The following is a 19,085-nucleotide window of genomic DNA, read 5'->3' as shown; positions in this document are numbered from 1 at the left end:
CCTAGAGGCTCAGGGCTTGGTTTTGGCGATCAGGCAGGCCACCTGCAGGATCTTACTGGGTGATTTAGGACAGTTACAGATCTGTCAGTACAGTCAAGAGGCACTGTAAGAACAGCTGCGATGTAGATGTAGTTTATGGGTAGAGCATAGGGGTTGGTATGCAGGAAGTCCTGGGTTCCATCCCCAGCACTTCAAAAAAACGAACCAACCAGCCAACAAGCAAGCAAGCAGTTGCTTCTGTAGGTTGAGGATTTAATAACATAAACATTCATATGACTTTGGGCACTTTGCTTGACACATTGTCGGTACTCATTAACTGGTAGTTGTGCCCTTTTGTGTGTGTGGGTGTGTTGAGGACTGACTGAGTCTGGGGCAATCTATCATTGAGCTCAACTTCATCCCCAGTGGTTGTTTTTGTCTCTAATTTCAGTTTAGCAAGAATTTTATTTATTTATTTTTTTATCTAAACTTTCTCATTTGGGCCTTCTACCCATTCAACCCCACTTTCGATCTGTGTACGAATATTTTTCATTAAGGGAGAAACTGAAAATGCTGCCGACTCAAGCGGCGAAATTGGTTCTGGAGTACCCGGTTCCTTCCAACCCAGCCTGGTCTCCGTACCAGCTCGGCCCAGTAGGCCGCGGCAGGCCCTCCTCGCCTCTGCGCGGGACGCTCAGCGCCATCTTTGAACCTGGAACCCACGCCTCACTTCCTCACTTCTTTATACCTGGAAGGGCTGTTCCGGACCCAGACATGGCCTCTGGGAATAGAACAATCCAAAACCACAGCCTTTTTGTTGTATTGGCTGATATGAATCTTCATATTTTCCTTCTCGGCCTTAAGGACGATGCTGTTACCAGTTCAAAAATGGCGCCGTCAGCCTCACTTCCTCTTGTCGAACTTCCGCTAATGGAGGCAAAGCCGGCGGCGGTCACGTCTCAAGGCGCCGGCGCGAGTGGGCGGGGCTGTCGCCATGGCAACACGCGCGTCGCCCGGGCCTTTTCTGCGGGTTGGAAGCGCTGAAGCTGCTACGCTGGCTGCCGGCGGGGCTGGCGGCGCGGAGCGGCCCGGGAGGCCCGCTCCCCTGCAGGACGAGACCCTGGGCGTGGCGTCCGTGCTCTCGCAGTGGAGGGGCGTCCAGGGCATCCACGGGGAGACGGTGAGGGCGCGGGGCCCGCGCTGGGCGGCGCGGGCGGGCGGGCTGGGGCGCAGCGTAGCGTTTTCATATTTTAATGCAAAAACCAGTCTCCGAGGAGAAAAACAACAATAACAAAAAAAACAAGGACAACAAAACTCTTAGGATTCCACGTTGTTGTTGTTAAATGACATTTATTTAATTTATGTGAACGTGTGGGGCTGTGGAGATCAGAAGATAACTTTACAGGAATTAGTTCTTTCCTTCACGGCGTGGGTCCTGGGAGTCCAGCTCATGTTGTCAGGCTTGGCAAAGTGCCTTCCCCCGCCGAGCCATCGCGTCGGCCCAGCACCACGTTTTGAAAGATTTTTCGTGAATGGTAGTTGTTAGGCATTTTAAACTGACAGTGGTTTTTGGAAAGGTCAGACTGCATCTTAAGGGCTAGCTAAAACGGTTTTCTAGTTATTTGTTTTTCGAGACAGGGTTTCTCTGTATAGCTCGGACTGCCCTGGAACTCATTCTGTAGGACAGGCTGGCCTCTGTCTCTGCCTACTGAGTGCTGGCGTGTGCCACCACTGCCCTGCTACAGTGTTCTGGTTTAATAAAAACAAACAAACAAAACAAACCAACAAAAGCCATTCAAATAATGAGATAAGGGAGGCCTGATGCTTTCTGAGTGTTGGGGTACTGGGGGCTCATCAGCTGAGGACGTGGAGATAGCTGCTTTCCTGGAGTTTGTTTGGGACAGTTACAAGGGATACAACTTCATATAAGTCGTAAGTACATTATTATGTCAGGCAGGGGCTGAGGAACTGTTCCTAACTGGACCGTTGAGATGCAGAGTGGGTCTCACTGAGACATGGCATTGGAGAAGAGACTCAGGAGAGGGAGCACTGGCTGACTGTGGAACTGGGGTCAAAGCACATTTGTTTGAGGCCTTGGGAGGGGCTGGAGAAGACTTGAGGAAAAGGGAGAGTGGTCCGAGGTGAGATCAAAGAGGGTAAGTAGAGGCAGGTGGAATAAGGTCTTGCAGAGAACTCAGGTTCTTCATCTGAGTGAAATGAGCTTCCTTACAGGAGTGTCTGCTGCAGTGTGTCCCAGAAAGCTGTGCAATGGGCCGCTAGTCTGGCTCCTACCCAGACAGTGGGTGTCTCGAGCCCGTCAGTCTCATGCTGTGGTCTGGTCTGGCTTCCAAGGCCTTCTCTGTGCCCTGAGACATGAAACCACTTTCGGTGGAAAGCAAGGAGCCAGGCCAGGTCAGTGTGTACTGAACTACACAGTTCACTGCAGAGAGCCTGGGACTGGTACACTGACCTCGAAGGATGCTCCCAACAGCTCTTGCTTGCTGGGGATTTAGAGTTTACAAGATTCAAGGTTGGATTTCTTTTTCCTCTTAGAGCAAACCAGAGTGTCATTAGTTTTCTTGTAGATAGCAGTTTAGAGCCCTGCTACACGAAGTGAGAAAGCCTGCACCCTGGAGGGTGTGTCTCCTGATTCCTGGAGGAGATTCTTGAACTTTTGATTGTATTTTACTTACTGATTCTGGGAGAGTGTGTGTGGGCATGTGTGTGCTTGTGGAAAGTCAGAAGACAGTAGGATCTGGTTGTTTCTACCACGTGGGTCCTGTGGATGACACTCAGGGGTCTAGGCTTGGCTGCAAGCACCCCTACCTGCCTTATTAGCTGTGCGGATGTTGCAAGACACAGGAGAAAGTGGCAACTTTTTCTCTAGGTATCGGTGGTTTATGTGAACAATTTGGATTGTCAGAAAAGTGGAAAGCTACTCGTGGTGGCACACACTTGTAATTCTAGCACTTGGAGAGTGGAAGCAGGGAATCACAGGTTTGCAGCGAGCCCGGGCTCCGTGAGACCTTGTCTCAAAAACAATAAACAGGCTGGAGAGGTGGCTCGGCAGTTAAGAGTCCTAGCTGTTTTTCCAGGGGCCTGGGTTTGCCTCCCAGAACCCACATGTTTCTATTCTAACTCCAGTTCCAAGATTCTGACACCCTCTTCTGGCTTCCACAGGCACCAGGCACACGTGTGGTACACAAACATACATGCCAGGTAAAACGTCCACATGCGTAAAAATAAGTAACAGCAACAAAAAGAAATGCTTTCTGCGCTTCCAGAAGACCTGACTTTGGTTTCCAGTGCCCAGGTTGAGCTACTCACAACTGCCTATATTACAGCTTCAGGGTGTAGCAGGCTTTCTTTTGGATTACCAACCAGCTCCCAAATAAAGACATGGAGACTTAATATTAGTTAGGAATGCTTGGCCTTATCTTATGCTTGTCCCACTAACTCTTTATTGTTGTTTTTTGTTTTGTTTTGTTTTGTTTTGTTTTTCAGACAGGATTTCTCTGTGTAGTCCTGGCTGTCCTGGAACTCATAGAGATCCACCTGCCTCTGCCTTTGCCTCTGCCTCCCAAGTGCTGGGATTAAAGGCATGTGCCACCACTGCCTGGCCCCATCGGCTCTTATAACTTAAATTAACCTGTTTTCTTCATCTATATTTTGCCTCTAGACTTTTTTTTTTTTTAACCTTTCTTTCATTCTGTCTGTCCTACTCTGTGTCTGGCTGGCCCTGGGTATGTGTCTGTCTGTCTCTCTCTCTGTCTCTCTTTGTCTGTCTCTCTGTCTGTCTCTGTCTCTGTCTCTGTCTCTGTCTCTCTCTCTCTCTCTCTCTCTCTCTCTCTCTCGTGTGCCCATGCACGTAATTTAGAAACTTACTTTTGGGGCTAGAGAGCTGACTCAGTGGTAAAGAGCACTGGCTGCTCTTACAGAGGACCCGGGCTCAATTCCCATCCTCCACATGGCAGCTCACAACCATTTGTAATTCCAGAATTAAAGAACTTTCAAAAACTGAATTTATTTCCGCATTTCCTTTTAATCAACTGTTAAGATGTTTCCAATCAGCCGGGTGGTGGTGATGGTGCATGCTTTTAGTAGGTGGGTCTCTGAGTTCGAGCCAGCCTGCTCTACAGAGTGAGTTCCAGGATAGCAGGACAGCCAGGGTTACACAGAGAAGCCCTGTCTGAAAACAAAACAAACACAAAAAGATGTTTCCTTCCTTCCTGTCAGGAAGCCTGTGTCAGTCAGTGCTGTAAGTATCTTTTAACTCTGGCAAATTCCTCTGGAGAAGTTGAACACAGGCATGTGGTAATCCGTGTCTGCATTTTAGCAGTGGACTAAAAAGAAAGCATTAATGTCTTATCTCCATTTAAGAAATTAAATGTTCTTTAAATTTTTTTTTTTTGGGGGGGGGGGTTCGAGACAGGGTTTCTCTGTGTAGCTTTGTGCCTTTCCTGGAACTCACTCTGTAGCCCAGGCTGGCCTCGAACTCACAGAGATCTGTCTGGCCCTGCCTCTCGAGGGCTGGAGAGATGGCTCATAGGTTAAGAGCATTGACTATTCTTCCAGAGGTCCTGAGTTCAATTCCCAGCACCCACATGGTGGCTCAAAACCATCTGTAATGAGATCTGGCTCCCTCTTCTGTGTACATAATAAATAAATAAATCTTAAAAAAAAAAAAGGAGTGTGCTACCACTGCCCGGCTAAAACATTTTTTAATTTAATTTTTAATTATTTCATGTGTATGGATGTTGTGTTTATATACCACATGAGACTGTAGTACCCTTAGAGGCCATTAGAGGGCGTCAGGTACCTCTGGGCCTAGAGTTACAGAGGATTGTGAGCTTTTGTGTGGGTTCAGAGAATTGAACCCAGTTCCTCTGGAAGAGCAGACCATAATGGTTCCTGCACCATTATTATTATTATTATTTTTTTTTTTTTAAGTGTCTTTTTTTTTTTTTTTAAAGATTTATTTTATTATTATGTATACAGTGTCAGAACATTTATTCCTGCAGGTCAGAAGAGGGAGCCAGATCTCATTACAGATGGTTGTGAGCCACCATGTGGGTGCTGGGAATTGAACTCAGGACCTCTGGAAGAACAGCCAGTGTTCTTAACCTCTGAGCCATCTCTCCAGCCCCATTATTATTATTTTTGAGACAGGGTTTCCCATATACACTTGGCTGGCCTAGAACTCACTTTTTGTCCTGGCTGGCTTTGCCATCACAGAGATCCCCCTCCTGGTACTAAAGATGCTAAAGATGTATGCCACCAAAACCAGCTTTTTTCTCAACATAGGCTAATCTGTTCAGAGCAGGAAGGGTTCTGGACATTGGCTTGAGATTGGGTTGGGAGTGCATACTCTTCTTAGGGGCTGGGCCTTGTTCCCTAGTGGTGTGTGTTAGAGTCCTTGTGGAAGGTACAATTGCTTCTGTGAAAGCACAGTGTTACTACCCTGGTGGCCTTTAGAATGCAGGTACCCGTGCAGTTGGAGCCACTGGGACAGGATGCCTGGAGAGTTTAACACATGTGCACATTGCCTGCAGCCTGCTGTGACCCTGGACAGCAGGTGTGTGGTGTGACCTGGGAATCTGGTTTTATGGATCGCAATGCTGAGCCATTAGTAGTTAATAACTACTTCACTCAGCCTGCTGCCAAAGCACCAGAGGTCTGTCTTATCAGAGTGTGGGTTAGTAGCCAGATGTGGTAGTCTGGTTCCATGGTGGGGTGGAGTCAGGTATTCAGGGCCAGCCTTGGCTACCTAAGGAGTTTTAGGTTAGCCTGGACTACATGAGCTCTATTTCAAAATATTGTAGCCTGGTGGTGGCGCACACTTTTAATCCCAGTACTCAGGAGGCAGCGGATCTTTGTGAGTTCGAGGCCAGCCTGGTCTATGGAGAGAGATCCAGGATCCAGGGAAGGCGCAAAGCTACACAGAGAAACCCTGTCTTGAAAAACCAAAAAAACAAAAAAAACAAAAAAAAAAACCCCAAAAATTGTAAAAAAGAATAGTGGTAAAATATACATGTAAGCCGGGTGGTGGTGGTGGTGGTGGTGGTGGTGGTGGTGGTGGTGGTGCACGCCTTTAATCCTAGCACACGGATCTCTGTGAGTTCAGGCCAGCCTGGTCTACAGAGTGAATTCCAAGACAGCCAGGGCTACACAGATAGACTCCATCTTGTAAAACCAAACCAAACAAAAAAAACCAAACCAAAACAACAACAACAACAAAAACCACGTAACAAGTGGACCGGAGAGGTTATGGCTCAGTGGTCAGGAGCACTTGTTACTCTCTGTCCACACAGCAGCTCACAGCAGACCTTGACTCCAGCTCCAAGGCTACTGTTGCCTCCTGGCTCCTGGACACTATGCACATACATGCATACAGGCAAAACACACATATACATACATAAATAAGTCTTTAAAACACACATGTAACATATGTTTTTGAGAGTGGATCTTGGTATTTTGCCCAGGCTGTCCCAAACTCCTGGGTTAGTTGGCTACTCCATTATGATCTTTTATTTTCATTTTGTGTGTTTATTTTTACATTGTGTGTATGTGTGTGTGTGTGTGTGTGTGTGTGTGTGTGTCTGGGGGGGTGGGTGATACTAGTGTAAATATCATACCTCACATGTGGAGGTCACAGGACCATGGGAGTCAGTTTTCTCCTTCCGTTATGTATGTCCAGGCGGTCAGGCTCCGTGGGGAGCACCTTTACCTGTCCAGCCATTTTGCTGGCCCCCACCCTGCTCCTTGTGTTTGTTTCCTTGTTTTTTATTTTTCAAGACATTGTTACTCTGTGTAGACCAGGCTGGCGTCAAACTCAGATCGCCTGCCTCTGCCTCCCCAGTGCTGGGATTAAAAGCGTGCACCAACACCACCCGGCCCCACCTTGTTCTTTTAAAGTGTGTTCAGTTCCATTTAGGTGCAGGCTAGCAGCTCCAGGACTTTTTTCTCCTTAGTGGACACTGAGCTAGCTCCTTGAGGGAGGGAGGGGTGGAGGGGTGGAGAGGGGAGGGAGGAAAGGGCCCTGTGTGCTTTCCTACCTCCTGCAGGAACCCAGGAAGCATGAGTGAGCAGTTTTTATCTTTCCGTCCCATGGACTGTGGGGTGGACTTCTGCCACCTGAGTGAGCTTCTGGGGTCTCCTCCTCTGGCCGGCTGGGGCTTGGCTTGTGTTTCATGGCACATGGCGCCCCCTGCTGGAGCCTGTGCCCTTAAGTAAATCCGTGGCTCATGCTCTTGGTCCCACTGCCTTAGTGCTGGGATGACAGGCATGCTACCGTGCCTGGAACCCTCCTCTCTGCTTTGAGACATTGTTGCTCAAGCTCATCTCAAACTCACGAGAATCCTCCTGCCTCCACCTCCTGAGTGCTGGGATGACAGGTGTGCGATGCTTTTTTGTTTCTAGACCCTCCTTAAGGCAGTGTGAAGAGACTGACTAACCAGAAGTCGTAGTAGTTACCACAGATCTGCTCCCAACCTGGCCAAGGAAGGGCGCTTCCTGGGGCCAGGTCTTTTGAGTAGCCCTGTGCTGCAGAAGCACTCAGAGCTGAGTTTCAGCCTGGGAAACTCCGGTCACCTGGTAGAATCCTTGTCTAGTTAGTATGCAGGAAGCTGGGCATTTAATCCCCACCACCAAGTAAGCTGGGTGTGGGAACATACCTGTAACCCCAGGAAAACAGGGGGCTCCCAAATTCAAGGTCATCTCCAGTTACAGGGTGAGTTTGAGCCCCTGGAAGTGGAGGAGGCTGTACATACACATTTGATACACACACACACACACAGTAAGTTCCTGCCCGGGAGGGAGGCTGGATCTGGCTGCTGGCTCGGCTGCTGAGTGCCCTTAGAGGCGGCTGGGAATATGGCTGTGGAATTCTACATCTGATTCAAAGGCAGCAGGAAGTGAACTGTCTCACAGGGTGTGGATTGAGCAGATAATGAGGCTGCAAAGCCCACCCCCACAGTGACCCACTTCCTCCAACAAGGCCACACCTCCCAGTAGTGCCCTCTCTCTGGGGGTCATTTTCTTTCAAACCTCCACTGTCTTTGTGTCGGTTTAGATGGCATCTTTTTTTGTTTTTTAGACAGGGTAGCCCTGGATGTCCTGGAGCTTGTTATGCAGACCAGGTTGGCCTGGAACTCACAGAGCTCTTTCTGCCTCTGCCTCAGCTTCTGTCTCCTGCATCCTGGAATTACGGGGTTGCACCACCACACCAGGCTGACCAGACGTTTTCAACTGGAAGCTTTGGCTTTGTCCACTGTGGTGATGTCATTGACTTTCCCGCCTTGCTCTAGGGCTAGCATCGCTTGGCTTGCCCGTGGTCAGGCTGTCGGAGGCCGTGGAGGAGCTGATGCCCTCATGGTCTGCCCTGAGCTGCTGTCCAGGCAAGGTGCCAGGCTGTTTCCCTGAACCATCAGGACATTTACTCTGTCAGGCCAACTTCCAGGAGTGATTAACTAGGGGTAGTCGAGCCAGCCCCGAGATCTTTAGAGCAGTGGTTCTCAACCTTCCTAACGCTGTGACCCTATAATAGTAGTTCTCATGTTGTGGTGACCCCCAACCATAACATTATTTTCTTTGCTAGTTCGTAACTGTAAATTTGCTGCTGTTATGAATCATAATGTAAATATCTGACATGCATCCCCAAAGGGGTTGTGACCCACAGTGTTTGAACCACTGCTTTAGCATGTGCTGCCTGCCCAGACACCTGTCCCCAGCCCCTGTGCTGGTCAATCTTGACTATAAGTAGCAGACACCAACCCAAACCAGCTCATGGCAGCCTCCTTGTAGTGTGTCTCAAGACCTCCCCATGGAACATGCAGCTGATTCTGAGAGGCAGAACTGGAATCCACCATCATCATTATTTTGTGGCCGTTTGTGTGCAAGCTTATGCACATGTGTGGAAGCCAGAGGAGCCTTGCAAGCTCTGAGACCACAGGTAGGAGCTGCCAGGCTTGCTTGGCTCCAGCCTCTACCTGAGGCTTTGCTTGGGCTCCCTGGACTGGTTCCAGCAGCCTCCACACGGGCTCTGATTTTCCCTTATACTTGAGTCTGAAGGGGCTGCAAAGGCCTTCTCCGTGTCCCATGTGGCTAGCTGTCAAGCTGACCCCCTCAGGCCTCTGCCAGAGCCAAGCACCTTTGTACTGGGGCCTTCTGTTTTGATTTGTGTTCTCCATTGATGTGCCTGGCACCAAGGGCCCTGTGTGTGGTCTTTCCCGTTGTCTGGCAGGTAGTAGCAGGTCAGGGTGTGTTTACATTTGCTCCCCAAACACCGGGTAAAGTGCTGGGCATGTGGAAATGGTAAGGGAGGCCTGTGCTGGAGGGATGCCCTGTTTGCCAACTGGGAGTTTGGGGCAGGTGTGGAGTTGATAAAACAGACAGCTGGCTGCTAGGGACAGCTGCCTGTCCATGTCCCTTGTTGCTGGGAAAGGAATTGCACCAGGTCCCATGGCCTTGTGGTCCTGGAGGGGCTTCGTGTGCAGAGCTTTGGTGGGGGGCAGTGGTCTGGGCCTCACTCCCACGAGCCTCTTGGTAAAGACAAGGTGATAAAGGTGGCCACACCTTTGATCTGATGCCTGTCCCCATGCCCACTGAAGTAGGGATGGGGCCTGTGCAGAGGTCGCCAGAGGGTCACAGGAGTAGCGATTGCCTTCTGCCCACTGACTTGTGGCGGATGCCTGTCTGAGAGAAAGGGACCTGTTCTGGTTAGTTTTTGTTGTTTTGTTAACTTGACAAGGTAGCGTCATCTGCGAGTTGCTGAAATGCCTGCATCACATTGGTCTGTAGGCATGTCTGTGGGGCATTTTCTTGATTAAAGATTGTTGTGGGAGGGCCCAGCCACCGTGGGTGGTACCACTCTCACAGGTGGTCCTGGCTTGTAGAAGTGGCTAGATTCTTCTGTGGCCTCTGCTTAAGCTCCTGTCTCCAGGTTCCTACCTTAAGTTCCTGCCTTGACTTCCTTTGATAGTTGTGGTAGTTTGAATGTAATTGGCCCCCAGAGTCCCATAACCCCATAATCTCATAGGGAGTGGCACTATTAGGGGGTGTGGCTTAGTTGGAGTGGGTGTGGCCCACTGTCACTGTGGGAGTGGGCTTCCAGGTTTCATATACTCAGGATACCACCCAGTGAATCAGCTGATTTCCTGTTGCCTGCAAGATGTAGGACTGAGCTCCAGCACCACCTCTGCCTGCACGCCTCCATGCTCCCTGCCATGGTGATAATTAACTGAACCTCTGAAACTGTAAGCCAGCCCCCTCAACTAAACGTTTTCTTTAAGAGTTGCCATGGTCCTGGTGTCTCTTCACAGCAATAGAAACCCTGACTAAGACAGTGATGGAGTTTTAACTGTAAATAAACCCTTTTCTCCTCAAGTTGGTTGGTCAGTGTAGCAACAGAGAACAGCCTAGGGCAGTAGACCAGGCTGGATTCGAACTCACAGAGATCAGTCTGCCTCAGCCTCCCCAGTGCTGGGATTAAAGATGTGCACCACCACATACAGCATGCAGTATGTGCTCTCAACCACTGAGCCATCTCTCTAGGAAACACCCCTCCCCCCACTGTTTTTTAAAAGTGATTTTGTGTGTGTTTGTGCCGATATTCATGCAAGTCTGAGGACAGATTTCAGGAGTCGGTTCTCCGGTTCTCTCTTTCCACCGTGTGGGTTCTGGGAATCAAACCCAGATCACTGAACTTGGCAGCAAGTGTCTTTACCCATGGAGTCATTTCACTGGCCCCTGACCCTGGTTTAATCTCCTTTCAGAAAAGTTGCCAGACAGCCAGTATTGCCACAGCAGAGGCGTCTGCCCAGGCCCAGACACATGCGGATGCCCAGGTGCAGACAGAGGCCCCTGAGCCTGTGGCCATGGTGCCTGTTTCCCAGCACGACACTCTCAAGCTTGCAGCCTTTCTCCGGAGGGTGGAGGTCATGGTCATCCGGGAGCTGAACAGCAACTGGCAGAGCCACGCCTTCGATGGCTACGAGGTGAACTGGACAGAGCCGCAGCAGACGGTAAGGCTGCTCTGGGTGGTGCCGGCCGTGAGGCCCCAGGCCTCTTTAGATCTTTGCTTTGCTGCACCCAGTGACAGTACAGCCAGTACACCAGGTACAGAGGGTGTGGGGCTGACTCACCCTGGGAGGAGAGGCGGCCGTTCAGGGGAAGCCTGTGACCATAATGGAAGCAAGTGGCTTGTGGGGTTTGCCCCAGGGCAGCCTGCCACCAGGTACCACCCTAGGGGACGAGCTGCTGAGGTCTCTCCTCAGGTCAACTGGATTACTGTTATCGTCTCTTCGTAGATGAGGCTCGGAGAGGCTTGCCTGGGCTGCACAGCTCTGAATTACCTGAGCTGGAACCTGACCCCTGGACTGTGTGCTAAAGGCACCAGCATGTCTTGACATTCTGCTTTCCAGGCACAGTTGCAAGCTGTCCCCGGTGGACCTGGGTGTGCAGCTGGGTGACAGCTGAAGTGTCAAGTGGGACTAAACGATGGGGTTGGTCTCCTTGTTTTGTTTGTTTGTTTGTTTTTGTTTTTTCGAGACAGGGTTTCTCTGTGTAGCTTTGCGCCTTTCCTGGAACTCACTTGGTAGCCCAGGCTGGCCTCGAACTCACAGAGATCCGCCTGGCTCTGCCTCCCGAGTGCTGGGATTAAAGGCGTGCGCCACCACCGCCCGGCGGTCTCCTTGTTTTATAGTGGCCTCAGGTTACCTCACTTCTCCCAGCTCTGTGTGACAATTGAGAGATTTGGGTTTTCAAGTTTTTTTTTTTTTCAGAGCTGAGGACCGAATCTAGGGCCGTGTGCTTGCTAGGCAAGTGCTCTACCACTGAGCTAAATCCCCAACCCCTCAAGGTTTTGAAAACAGGGTTTCTTTGTGTAACAGCCCTGGCTGTCCTAGAACTTGCTCTGTAGACCAGGCTGGCCTCGAACTCACAGAGATCCACCTGCCTCTGACTCCAGAGAGTTGGGACTAAAGGTGTTCGCCACCGCCAGGCTGTGATCTTTCATTTTGATTCTACAGATTGAAACCAGGGCCTTGTGCATGCTGAGTGCACACTCCACCACTGAGCCCCGCCTCAGCCATACGTACATATATATCTACTTGTTTGTCTATCTATCTATCTATCTATCTATCTATCTATCTATCTATCTGTGGACAGGGTCTGATGTAGCCAGCTATCTGCCTGTTTGTCTGTCTGTCCATCTATCCATCCATCCATTCATCTAATCTGTGTGTTTGAGAATGACCTTGACTCTCTGACTCCTGCCTCTCCCAAGTGCTGAGGTGGTAGAAAGTGTTAGGGATTGAACCCAGGAATCAAAAATCAGGAACACGCCGGGCGGTGGTGGCGCACACCTTTTTTTTTTTTTTTTTTTAAAGATTTATTTATTTATTATGTATACAGTATTCTGCCTGCATATATCCCTGCAGGCCAGAAGAGGGCACCAGATCGCATTACAGATGGTTGTGAGCCACCATGTGGGTGCTGGGAATTGAACTCAGGACCTCTGGAAGAACAGCCAGTGCTCTTAACCCCTGAGCCATCTCTCCAGCCCGGCGCACACCTTTAATCCCAGCACTCGGGAGGCAGAGACAGGCGGATCTCTGTGAGTTCGAGGTCAGCCTGGGCTACAGAGCTAGTTCTAGGACAGCCAGGACTACACAGAGAAACCCTGTCTTGAAAAGCCAATAAATAAATAAATAAATAAATAAACAAATGAAAATAAAAATCAAGAACATTTCTTGCCCACCATGGTGGTAAATATTTATTGTCCCAGAACTGAGGAGGCTGGGAGCCCTGCCTCAGAAGAAACGGAGCCGTTTAAAAAGGTTTACATGATGACATAGAAGCCTTTACTGTTTTGTTTCTTTTCTGGCTGTCCTAGAAGGTGCTTTGTAGCCCAGGCTGGCCCAAACTCACAGAGATCTGCCTGCCTCTGCCCCGTGAGTGCTGGGATTAAAGGTGTGTGCCCTGCCGCTGCTGCCGCCGCCGCCGCCGCCCAGCCTTGTTTTGTTTCTTGCTCAGAGTCCAGGCTGCCACTCCTCCTGTGAGTGTGACAGTCACCCACGTGTGCCACCTGGCTGTAGGGTGTGCTTTTTTTTTTTTTTTTAAGATTTATTTATTTTTATGTATACAGTTCTCTGTCTGCCTGTTTGCCAGAAGAGGGCACCAGATCTCATTACAGATGGTTGTGAGCCACCATGTGGGTGCTGGGAATTGAACTCTCTGGAAGAGCAGCCATTGTTCTCAATCACTGAGCCATCTCTCCAGTCCAGATGTCTGTCTGTCTGACTGTGTCTCTGCTTCCATGTCTCTATCTGCCTGTGGGTATGTGCACGTGAGAGTATGGTGCCCATGGAGGTTAGAAAGGGTGTCATTTTTAAGAGTCGGAGTTACAGGCTGTTGTAGGTTGCCTGATGTAGTTGCTGGGAATTGAACTCAGGTTCTCTGGAAGAGCAGTACATATGCTTAATCTTTAGCCATGGTTTTTTTTTTTTTTTTTTTTCCTTTTGAGATAGGGTTTCACTGTGTAGCCCTGGCTGGCCTAGAACTCATTATGGGGACCATGCTGATCTCGAACTTGCAGAGATTCCCCACTTCTATCTCCAGAGATGTGCATCACCACGACCAGTTACAGTTTGCCTCTTAGTGTTAATCTTATAACTGAAAGTGCCCAGGTGACAATGCATATAGGCTCATGATTTTCCCCAAGTAAAGGAGTTTAGGGCAGAAGGTCCCAGGTCAAGGAGCCGCATGTGACAGACCCATGCTTTCCTCCTGCCTTGGCCTTGTCCCTAACCATTTTCTTGAAGGCATCTCTGCAGTGGGTGACTCTGGTAGGGTGCAGACTTCAGCCTCTTCATCGGCAGCCACATGACAGGCTCATCTGCACTCACTGGCTTGCGTCCTCGGCTTGTCCGGCTGCCTTGACGATGTCCAGGTCTCTGGAGGCTGTGCCTTGCTTTACTCTCATTTTACTTTGTGTTTTGGTTTACTTATTTATTTTTGACAGCTTAAGCAGAAGTTATTTAGCAAAGCAAATGTTCCAAAAACATATTGGAGTGGGCTGCCCCAAGGCAGAGTGTCTTTTTTATTTCAAAAACAAAGAACAGCAGGATCTCACTGTATAGATCTGGCTAGTCTGGAACTCACCATGCAGACCAGGCTGACCTTGAACTCAGATTCACCTGCCTATATAGCCCAGGCTGGCCTCAAAGTCTTGGCACTCCACCTTCCTCAGCCTCCTGGGTATTGGCATTGCAGGCATGCCTCACCACACTAGTGGGCCGTACTCCTGGGGTCTCTGTCATGAGTGGGACTGCTGCTGTGTGGCCTTTGGGGGTCCATCAGCATTCCCACAGCCGTGTATATTAGTGGCAGTGGACGTGTGTTCCTGAAGGCTTTTCTGCAGGACTGGGCTCTTGCCTTGGGCCAATCATGAGATTGGGAGGTGTGGAGCTTTACACCTGAGTTTTGGTTCTCAGCTACTAAGGCCCACCCCCCCTTCCCTCCACTCCAACCCCCCCCCCCCATCTGTTGGGACTGTGACCATCTCTTTTGCTGCTCCCACCTGCTGGGAAAAAGACTCCAAATCAAGACTGCAAGATTTTGGGAGACGGTGTGGAGCCAGACATGTTGGCCCACATCTGTAATCCTAGCACCATGAGACTGAAGCAGGATTGCCATGAGTGTGAGGCTAGCCTGGGTTATCTATTGAGACTCCCCACCTAGTATGTCCATAATAAAATTGGCATGCTAGCCTTTCTTAGGTGTGTAGGCCGCTGGAGTTTAATGTCATCCTGTGTGCAGCTGCTGCCCATGTGCTGAGCCCTGAGACCCTGGCTTGCAGCCTGTGCCCGCTGCACTTCCCAGGCACCTTCCAAGGCTCCGGAAGTGCCTGCAGTACACGGATGGCAGGTGAAGGCTATTTTCTGTCTTTGGGGGTGGGGGCCATATGGAGACAGGGTCCTGTTAGGAAGCCAGCCTGGTACTCACTCTGTAGTTCAAGCTGGCCTAGAACTCATGCAGTCCTCCTGCCTCAGCCTCCCAAGTGCTGGGATTATAATGATGAGCCCCATGCCTAGAGTAGTCTACGTCATCCTTCGGGCTGACCAGTGGGTGTGGGCAGCTGTAGGCCTCAGTCTGCCTAGGCTCGGTGTGATTTCCTGTGCTGCCTTGAGGCTACCTACTAGTCCAGTGGTTCTCAACCTTCCTAGTACTGTGACCCTTTAATACAGTTCCTCATGGTGTGGTGACCCCCAATTATAAGATTAGTTTCGTTACTACTTCATAACTGTCGATATGAATTGTAATGTAAATATTTGTGTTTTCCAATGGTTTTAGGTCATTTGACCCCCAAAAGGGTCCTGACTCACAGGTTGAGAACCACTTAATGGTTTTAGTGCTTAGGGCTAGGATTGTCCTGTCTCTGTAGGTGTCCTGTCTGCACACCCTGGTCTACCCCCCAGCCCAAGGGCAGGGTCTGCATGTGACCGGCATTTCCTGGAACTCCACAGGCTCTGTGCTGGCCTGTGCTTATGGTCGGTGAGTGACAGCTGGGGTGTTTGGGAAATAATGGAGATCCCAAGACTTGTTTGGGCCTGTTTCATTAGCTTCAGGGTAAAGAGCAAGGGAGGGGCTGAGGGCCCATGCCTCAAGGCCACCTCCCCACCTGGCAGTGAGCTCATGTTGGCCCCCAGCCATTACTCTGCTGTCTCTTGCTGGATGCTCCGTGGTCCCACCAATGCATAGATACACACTTGGGGTCTGAGAACCCTTTTCCCTACCATAGGGTCTCACTATGTAGCTTAGGATGGCACTGGTCTCTTTGACTCAGTGCTGGAATTACAAGTGTCCTCTGCTTACAGTGGGCTATTGATGGCCCAGCTCAAAGGCAGAGTCCGCATGTGACCAGCATTTTCTGTTACACCTGGGGTGTACAGACAGGGCACCTGCAGTGACATCATACCTGGCTTGGGAAGAACTCTTTTCTAGGGAGCATTGTGCCCTTTTGAGTGCCACAGAGGAACCTGTGAATATACCCATAGTACAGTCTGGGTATGAAGGGGGCACAGGCTAATTTTTGCAGGGGTTAGCGGGGCAGAGATGGAGGAAGTGCTGGGAGCCCTGGAGGTCACTCAGGCATGTCCTCATGCAGGCTAGACGATGGGGACTGGAGCACGCTCAAGTCTTATGTGTGTACCTGGAACCTGGACCGCCAAGGCCTGAACCCCCAGCAGCCATCAGTAGTGGTGGAGGTGTCTAGTGCCGTCATGTGCCTGGCCTTCCATCCCACGCAGCCCTCACACATTGCAGGTAAGTGCCTAGCCTTCCCCAGCCTCCTCTCTTCCCAAGGTTCTGCTTCCCACCCAGCTACGGGCACCAGGAAGCCTTTGGCTGGCCTGTCAGCTGCTGGCCAGGGCAGGCCACTTGGGAGTCAGTGAGGTTGCCCTGGCCCTCTGGCTTGTCTGTAGCTGGGGGATAATCTGCCCTTGTGGACCTGTGAGGGGGTGGAGCTTAGAGGAAGGAGTCATTTGAAGGGGCTGAGTCTGGCTGTTGAAGAAGCAGGATGAGAAAAGTTGGTTAAAGAGGTGGTCTACTCAGTGCTGACAGCAGATGTGCCTGCTGGAGGGGTGGGCTGCTGGGCACGGGCCTCAGCTTTCTGTGGGGAGTGGTCCCCAAGGTGCAGCAAGGAGGGACTGAGTGAGCCCCAGGAAATCCTCAGCAGAGGGAGGCCTTTGTTCTGACTACGTGGCGTGGAGGGGTTGCTGGGTGTGGCTGAGCTGGTGCCCAGACCCTGCTTACCCTCACAGGGGGGCTGTATAGCGGTGAAGTGCTGGTGTGGGACATGGGCCGACCCGAAGACCCACTGCTGTGGCGCACAGGGCTGACTGACGACACCCACACAGACCCTGTGTATCAGGTCAGGAGGCTGATGGGGGGGAGCAGGAGGTCACTTCCACACCCTTGGAGGGGGGTGATGGCATCAGCTGCTTCAGGGAGCTGTGGTTGGACAGCTGTCAGTCTGAGCCAGCTCACCCCTGGTTGCTCTCTAGGGCACAGGGCTTTTCTCCAGCCTCCTCCTACACAGGTGGCCTGCGCCAGCCTTCCTGGGTGCTGGCACAGTGGCCTGGGGGAAGGACTTGGGAAGCCTGTGCCACCCCTGGCTCTGAGGGACAGCTGGGGGAGGCCGACACTGGGGATGCCCCCCTCTCCCCTGCCCCATGCTCTGTGATCTCAGGTGCTATGGCTGCCCGAACCCCGGCACAGCCCCCGCTTCCAGGTGCTGAGTGCGGCCACTGACGGGAGGGTGCTGCTCTGGAGGGGCAGCGGGGCGGGCCAGCTGCGGCTCTGCAAGGGCTTTGCTCTGGCCGTGCAGCAGCTGCCGAGGAGCACCAAACTGAAGAAGGTAGGGACACGGGCCCAAGGACAGTGGGCTGTGGGCACCTGTCTGTGCTCTTCCCTCCGCCCACTGGCTGTTTATGGTCACTGCCGTTTTTCCACAGCCACCCCGTGGAGAGACTGAGGTGGGGGTGACATCAGTGGCCTTCTCCAGCTTCGACTCCAGCCTTTTCGTTCTGGGCACAGAAGGTGGCTTCCCCCTCAAGTGTTCCCTGGCGGCAGAGGCAGCTGCGCTCACTCGGATGGCTAGCTCTGTGCCCCTCAGGGCCCCCGTGCAGTTCACGTTCTTTCCTCATGGTGGCCCCGTGTACTCTGTGAGCTGTTCCCCCTTCCACAGGTAGGGCAGCCTGGGCTCACTGCTCAGGCACAGGGAAGGCCACCCTGCCCAGTTTTTCAACACCAGCATTCTGGTTCTTTGGACTTTGATGGGGGTGGGTCCTGGGACTCATCTCAGACGTGGAGGCCAAGGGAGTTTTCCACAGGCAGACAGCCCAGGAGGTGCTTCTGTCTCTGTCTAGGAATCTCTTCCTGAGTGCTGGGACCGACGGCCACGTCCACCTGTACTCCATGCTGCAGGCCCAGCCTCTCACCTCCCTACAGCTCTCTCACAAGTACCTGTTTGCCGTGCGCTGGTCCCCTGTGCGGCCCTTGGTGTTTGCTGCTGCTTCTGGGGAAGGTGGGTGAGAGCCCCAGGGCCTGTTCAAGGCATGGGATGAGGAGGGCTTGCACACGGGAAAGTGCATGCCACAGCCTCTCCCAGCTGTGGTTCCTAGTTTCTGAACCTTTCTCCCTGCAGGTGATGTACAACTGTTTGACCTCCAGAAAAGCTCCCAGAAACCCACAGTTTCCATAACACAAACCCAAGATGGAAGTCCCGTCTACTGTCTGGAGTTCAACAGCCAGCAGACTCAGCTCCTGGCTGCTGGTGATGCCAAGGGCATGGTAAAGGTGTGGCAGCTGAGTACAGCCTTCACAGAACAAGGGCCCAGGGAAATGGAGGACCTGGACCAACTGGAAGCAGAAGTAGCTACCTGAGGGCCACAAGGAGCAGCAGGGGTGGGCTGTCCCTCCAGGAAGGGACTTGGCTGTGTGCTAACTAAGCTGGATAAAGAGGAACAAAGGCTTTTCCGGGAGAATTGAGTCCTTTATTTGTCTTTTACATGAAAACAGAATCAGGGAAGGGAGGAAGAGAGAACAAGGTGAGCCAGCTGCTTTGATTTTAAGTGGGAATGAGGGCAGCTGGCTCCAACGGGTTTGGGTCCCACAGCAACCTGGTGATTGTGATTGGACTGTAAGCAGTTTACTGAAGCACCGTTTTCTACGACGTCTTACCCCAAGCTAAGCAGGCCTATGGCTACACTGGAAAGTAACACTGTCTGGATATTAGGAAGTGACATGCAGCGGGGGACACAAGGCAAGCAGTGTGGGTCAGGCTCACCTACAGGGAGCCACGGATCAATTCACAAAGAGGGAGCGGGTGAACTCGACGTAGTCGAAGGCGGTAGGGAGTTCACGGCCTTTGCCATCCACATAGGGCTTCATGTGGGAGACGCAATAGTCGGCCTGTTCCCGGGTCAGGTTCTGGAGGAACGGTGGTGCGTGCAGTTAGCTCAACCATGACAACACGCGCCCACAGGGAAGGCCAGACCTGACTGTGTGTGTGTGGGGGGCCCCCCTTCAGCTTCAGTTGTGCCTAG

The 19,085-nt window shown here is 51.5% G+C and overlaps 2 protein-coding genes across 3 annotated transcripts in view; one reads left to right on the top strand and one right to left on the bottom strand.

Annotated features, from left to right (window-relative positions):
* The first annotated feature begins 973 nt into the window (after positions 1–973).
* On the top strand, positions 974–18,524 carry Dync2i2 (dynein 2 intermediate chain 2). The gene is made up of 9 exons (XM_059259950.1): positions 974–1,159; positions 10,752–11,000; positions 15,422–15,531; positions 16,145–16,302; positions 16,800–16,909; positions 17,228–17,395; positions 17,493–17,725; positions 17,907–18,064; positions 18,185–18,524. Exons 1-9 carry the CDS (start codon positions 974–976, stop codon positions 18,421–18,423), a joined length of 1,611 nt encoding a protein of 536 aa, XP_059115933.1. The 3' UTR covers positions 18,424–18,524.
* Sptan1 (spectrin alpha, non-erythrocytic 1) overlaps positions 18,512–19,085 on the bottom strand; it is a 65,764-nt gene continuing 65,190 nt past the window's right edge. For both annotated transcript variants that reach the window (XM_059259948.1, XM_059259949.1), the window contains one exon: positions 18,512–18,969. In XM_059259948.1, coding sequence (XP_059115931.1) covers positions 18,844–18,969 — 126 coding nt within the window. In that variant the 3' untranslated portion in view covers positions 18,512–18,843. The remainder of the gene's footprint in view (positions 18,970–19,085) is intronic.

The sequence above is a fragment of the Peromyscus eremicus genome, chromosome 4 (genome assembly GCF_949786415.1).
Source record: "Peromyscus eremicus chromosome 4, PerEre_H2_v1, whole genome shotgun sequence".
Taxonomy (NCBI): domain Eukaryota; kingdom Metazoa; phylum Chordata; class Mammalia; order Rodentia; family Cricetidae; genus Peromyscus; species Peromyscus eremicus.
Note: the sequence above shows the minus strand (reverse complement) of the source record. Positions and strands in the feature narration are given on the sequence as shown.

Coding starts and splice junctions, on each gene's coding strand:
- Dync2i2 (XM_059259950.1), top strand. CDS start 974: ATGGCAACACGCGCGTCGCCCGGGCCTTTTCTGCGGGTTGGAAGCGCT. Junction 15,532..16,144: donor CTGGCCTGTGCTTATGGTCG/GTGAGTGACAGC, acceptor GTCCTCATGCAG/GCTAGACGATGGGGACTGGA. Junction 16,303..16,799: donor GCAGCCCTCACACATTGCAG/GTAAGTGCCTAG, acceptor TTACCCTCACAG/GGGGGCTGTATAGCGGTGAA.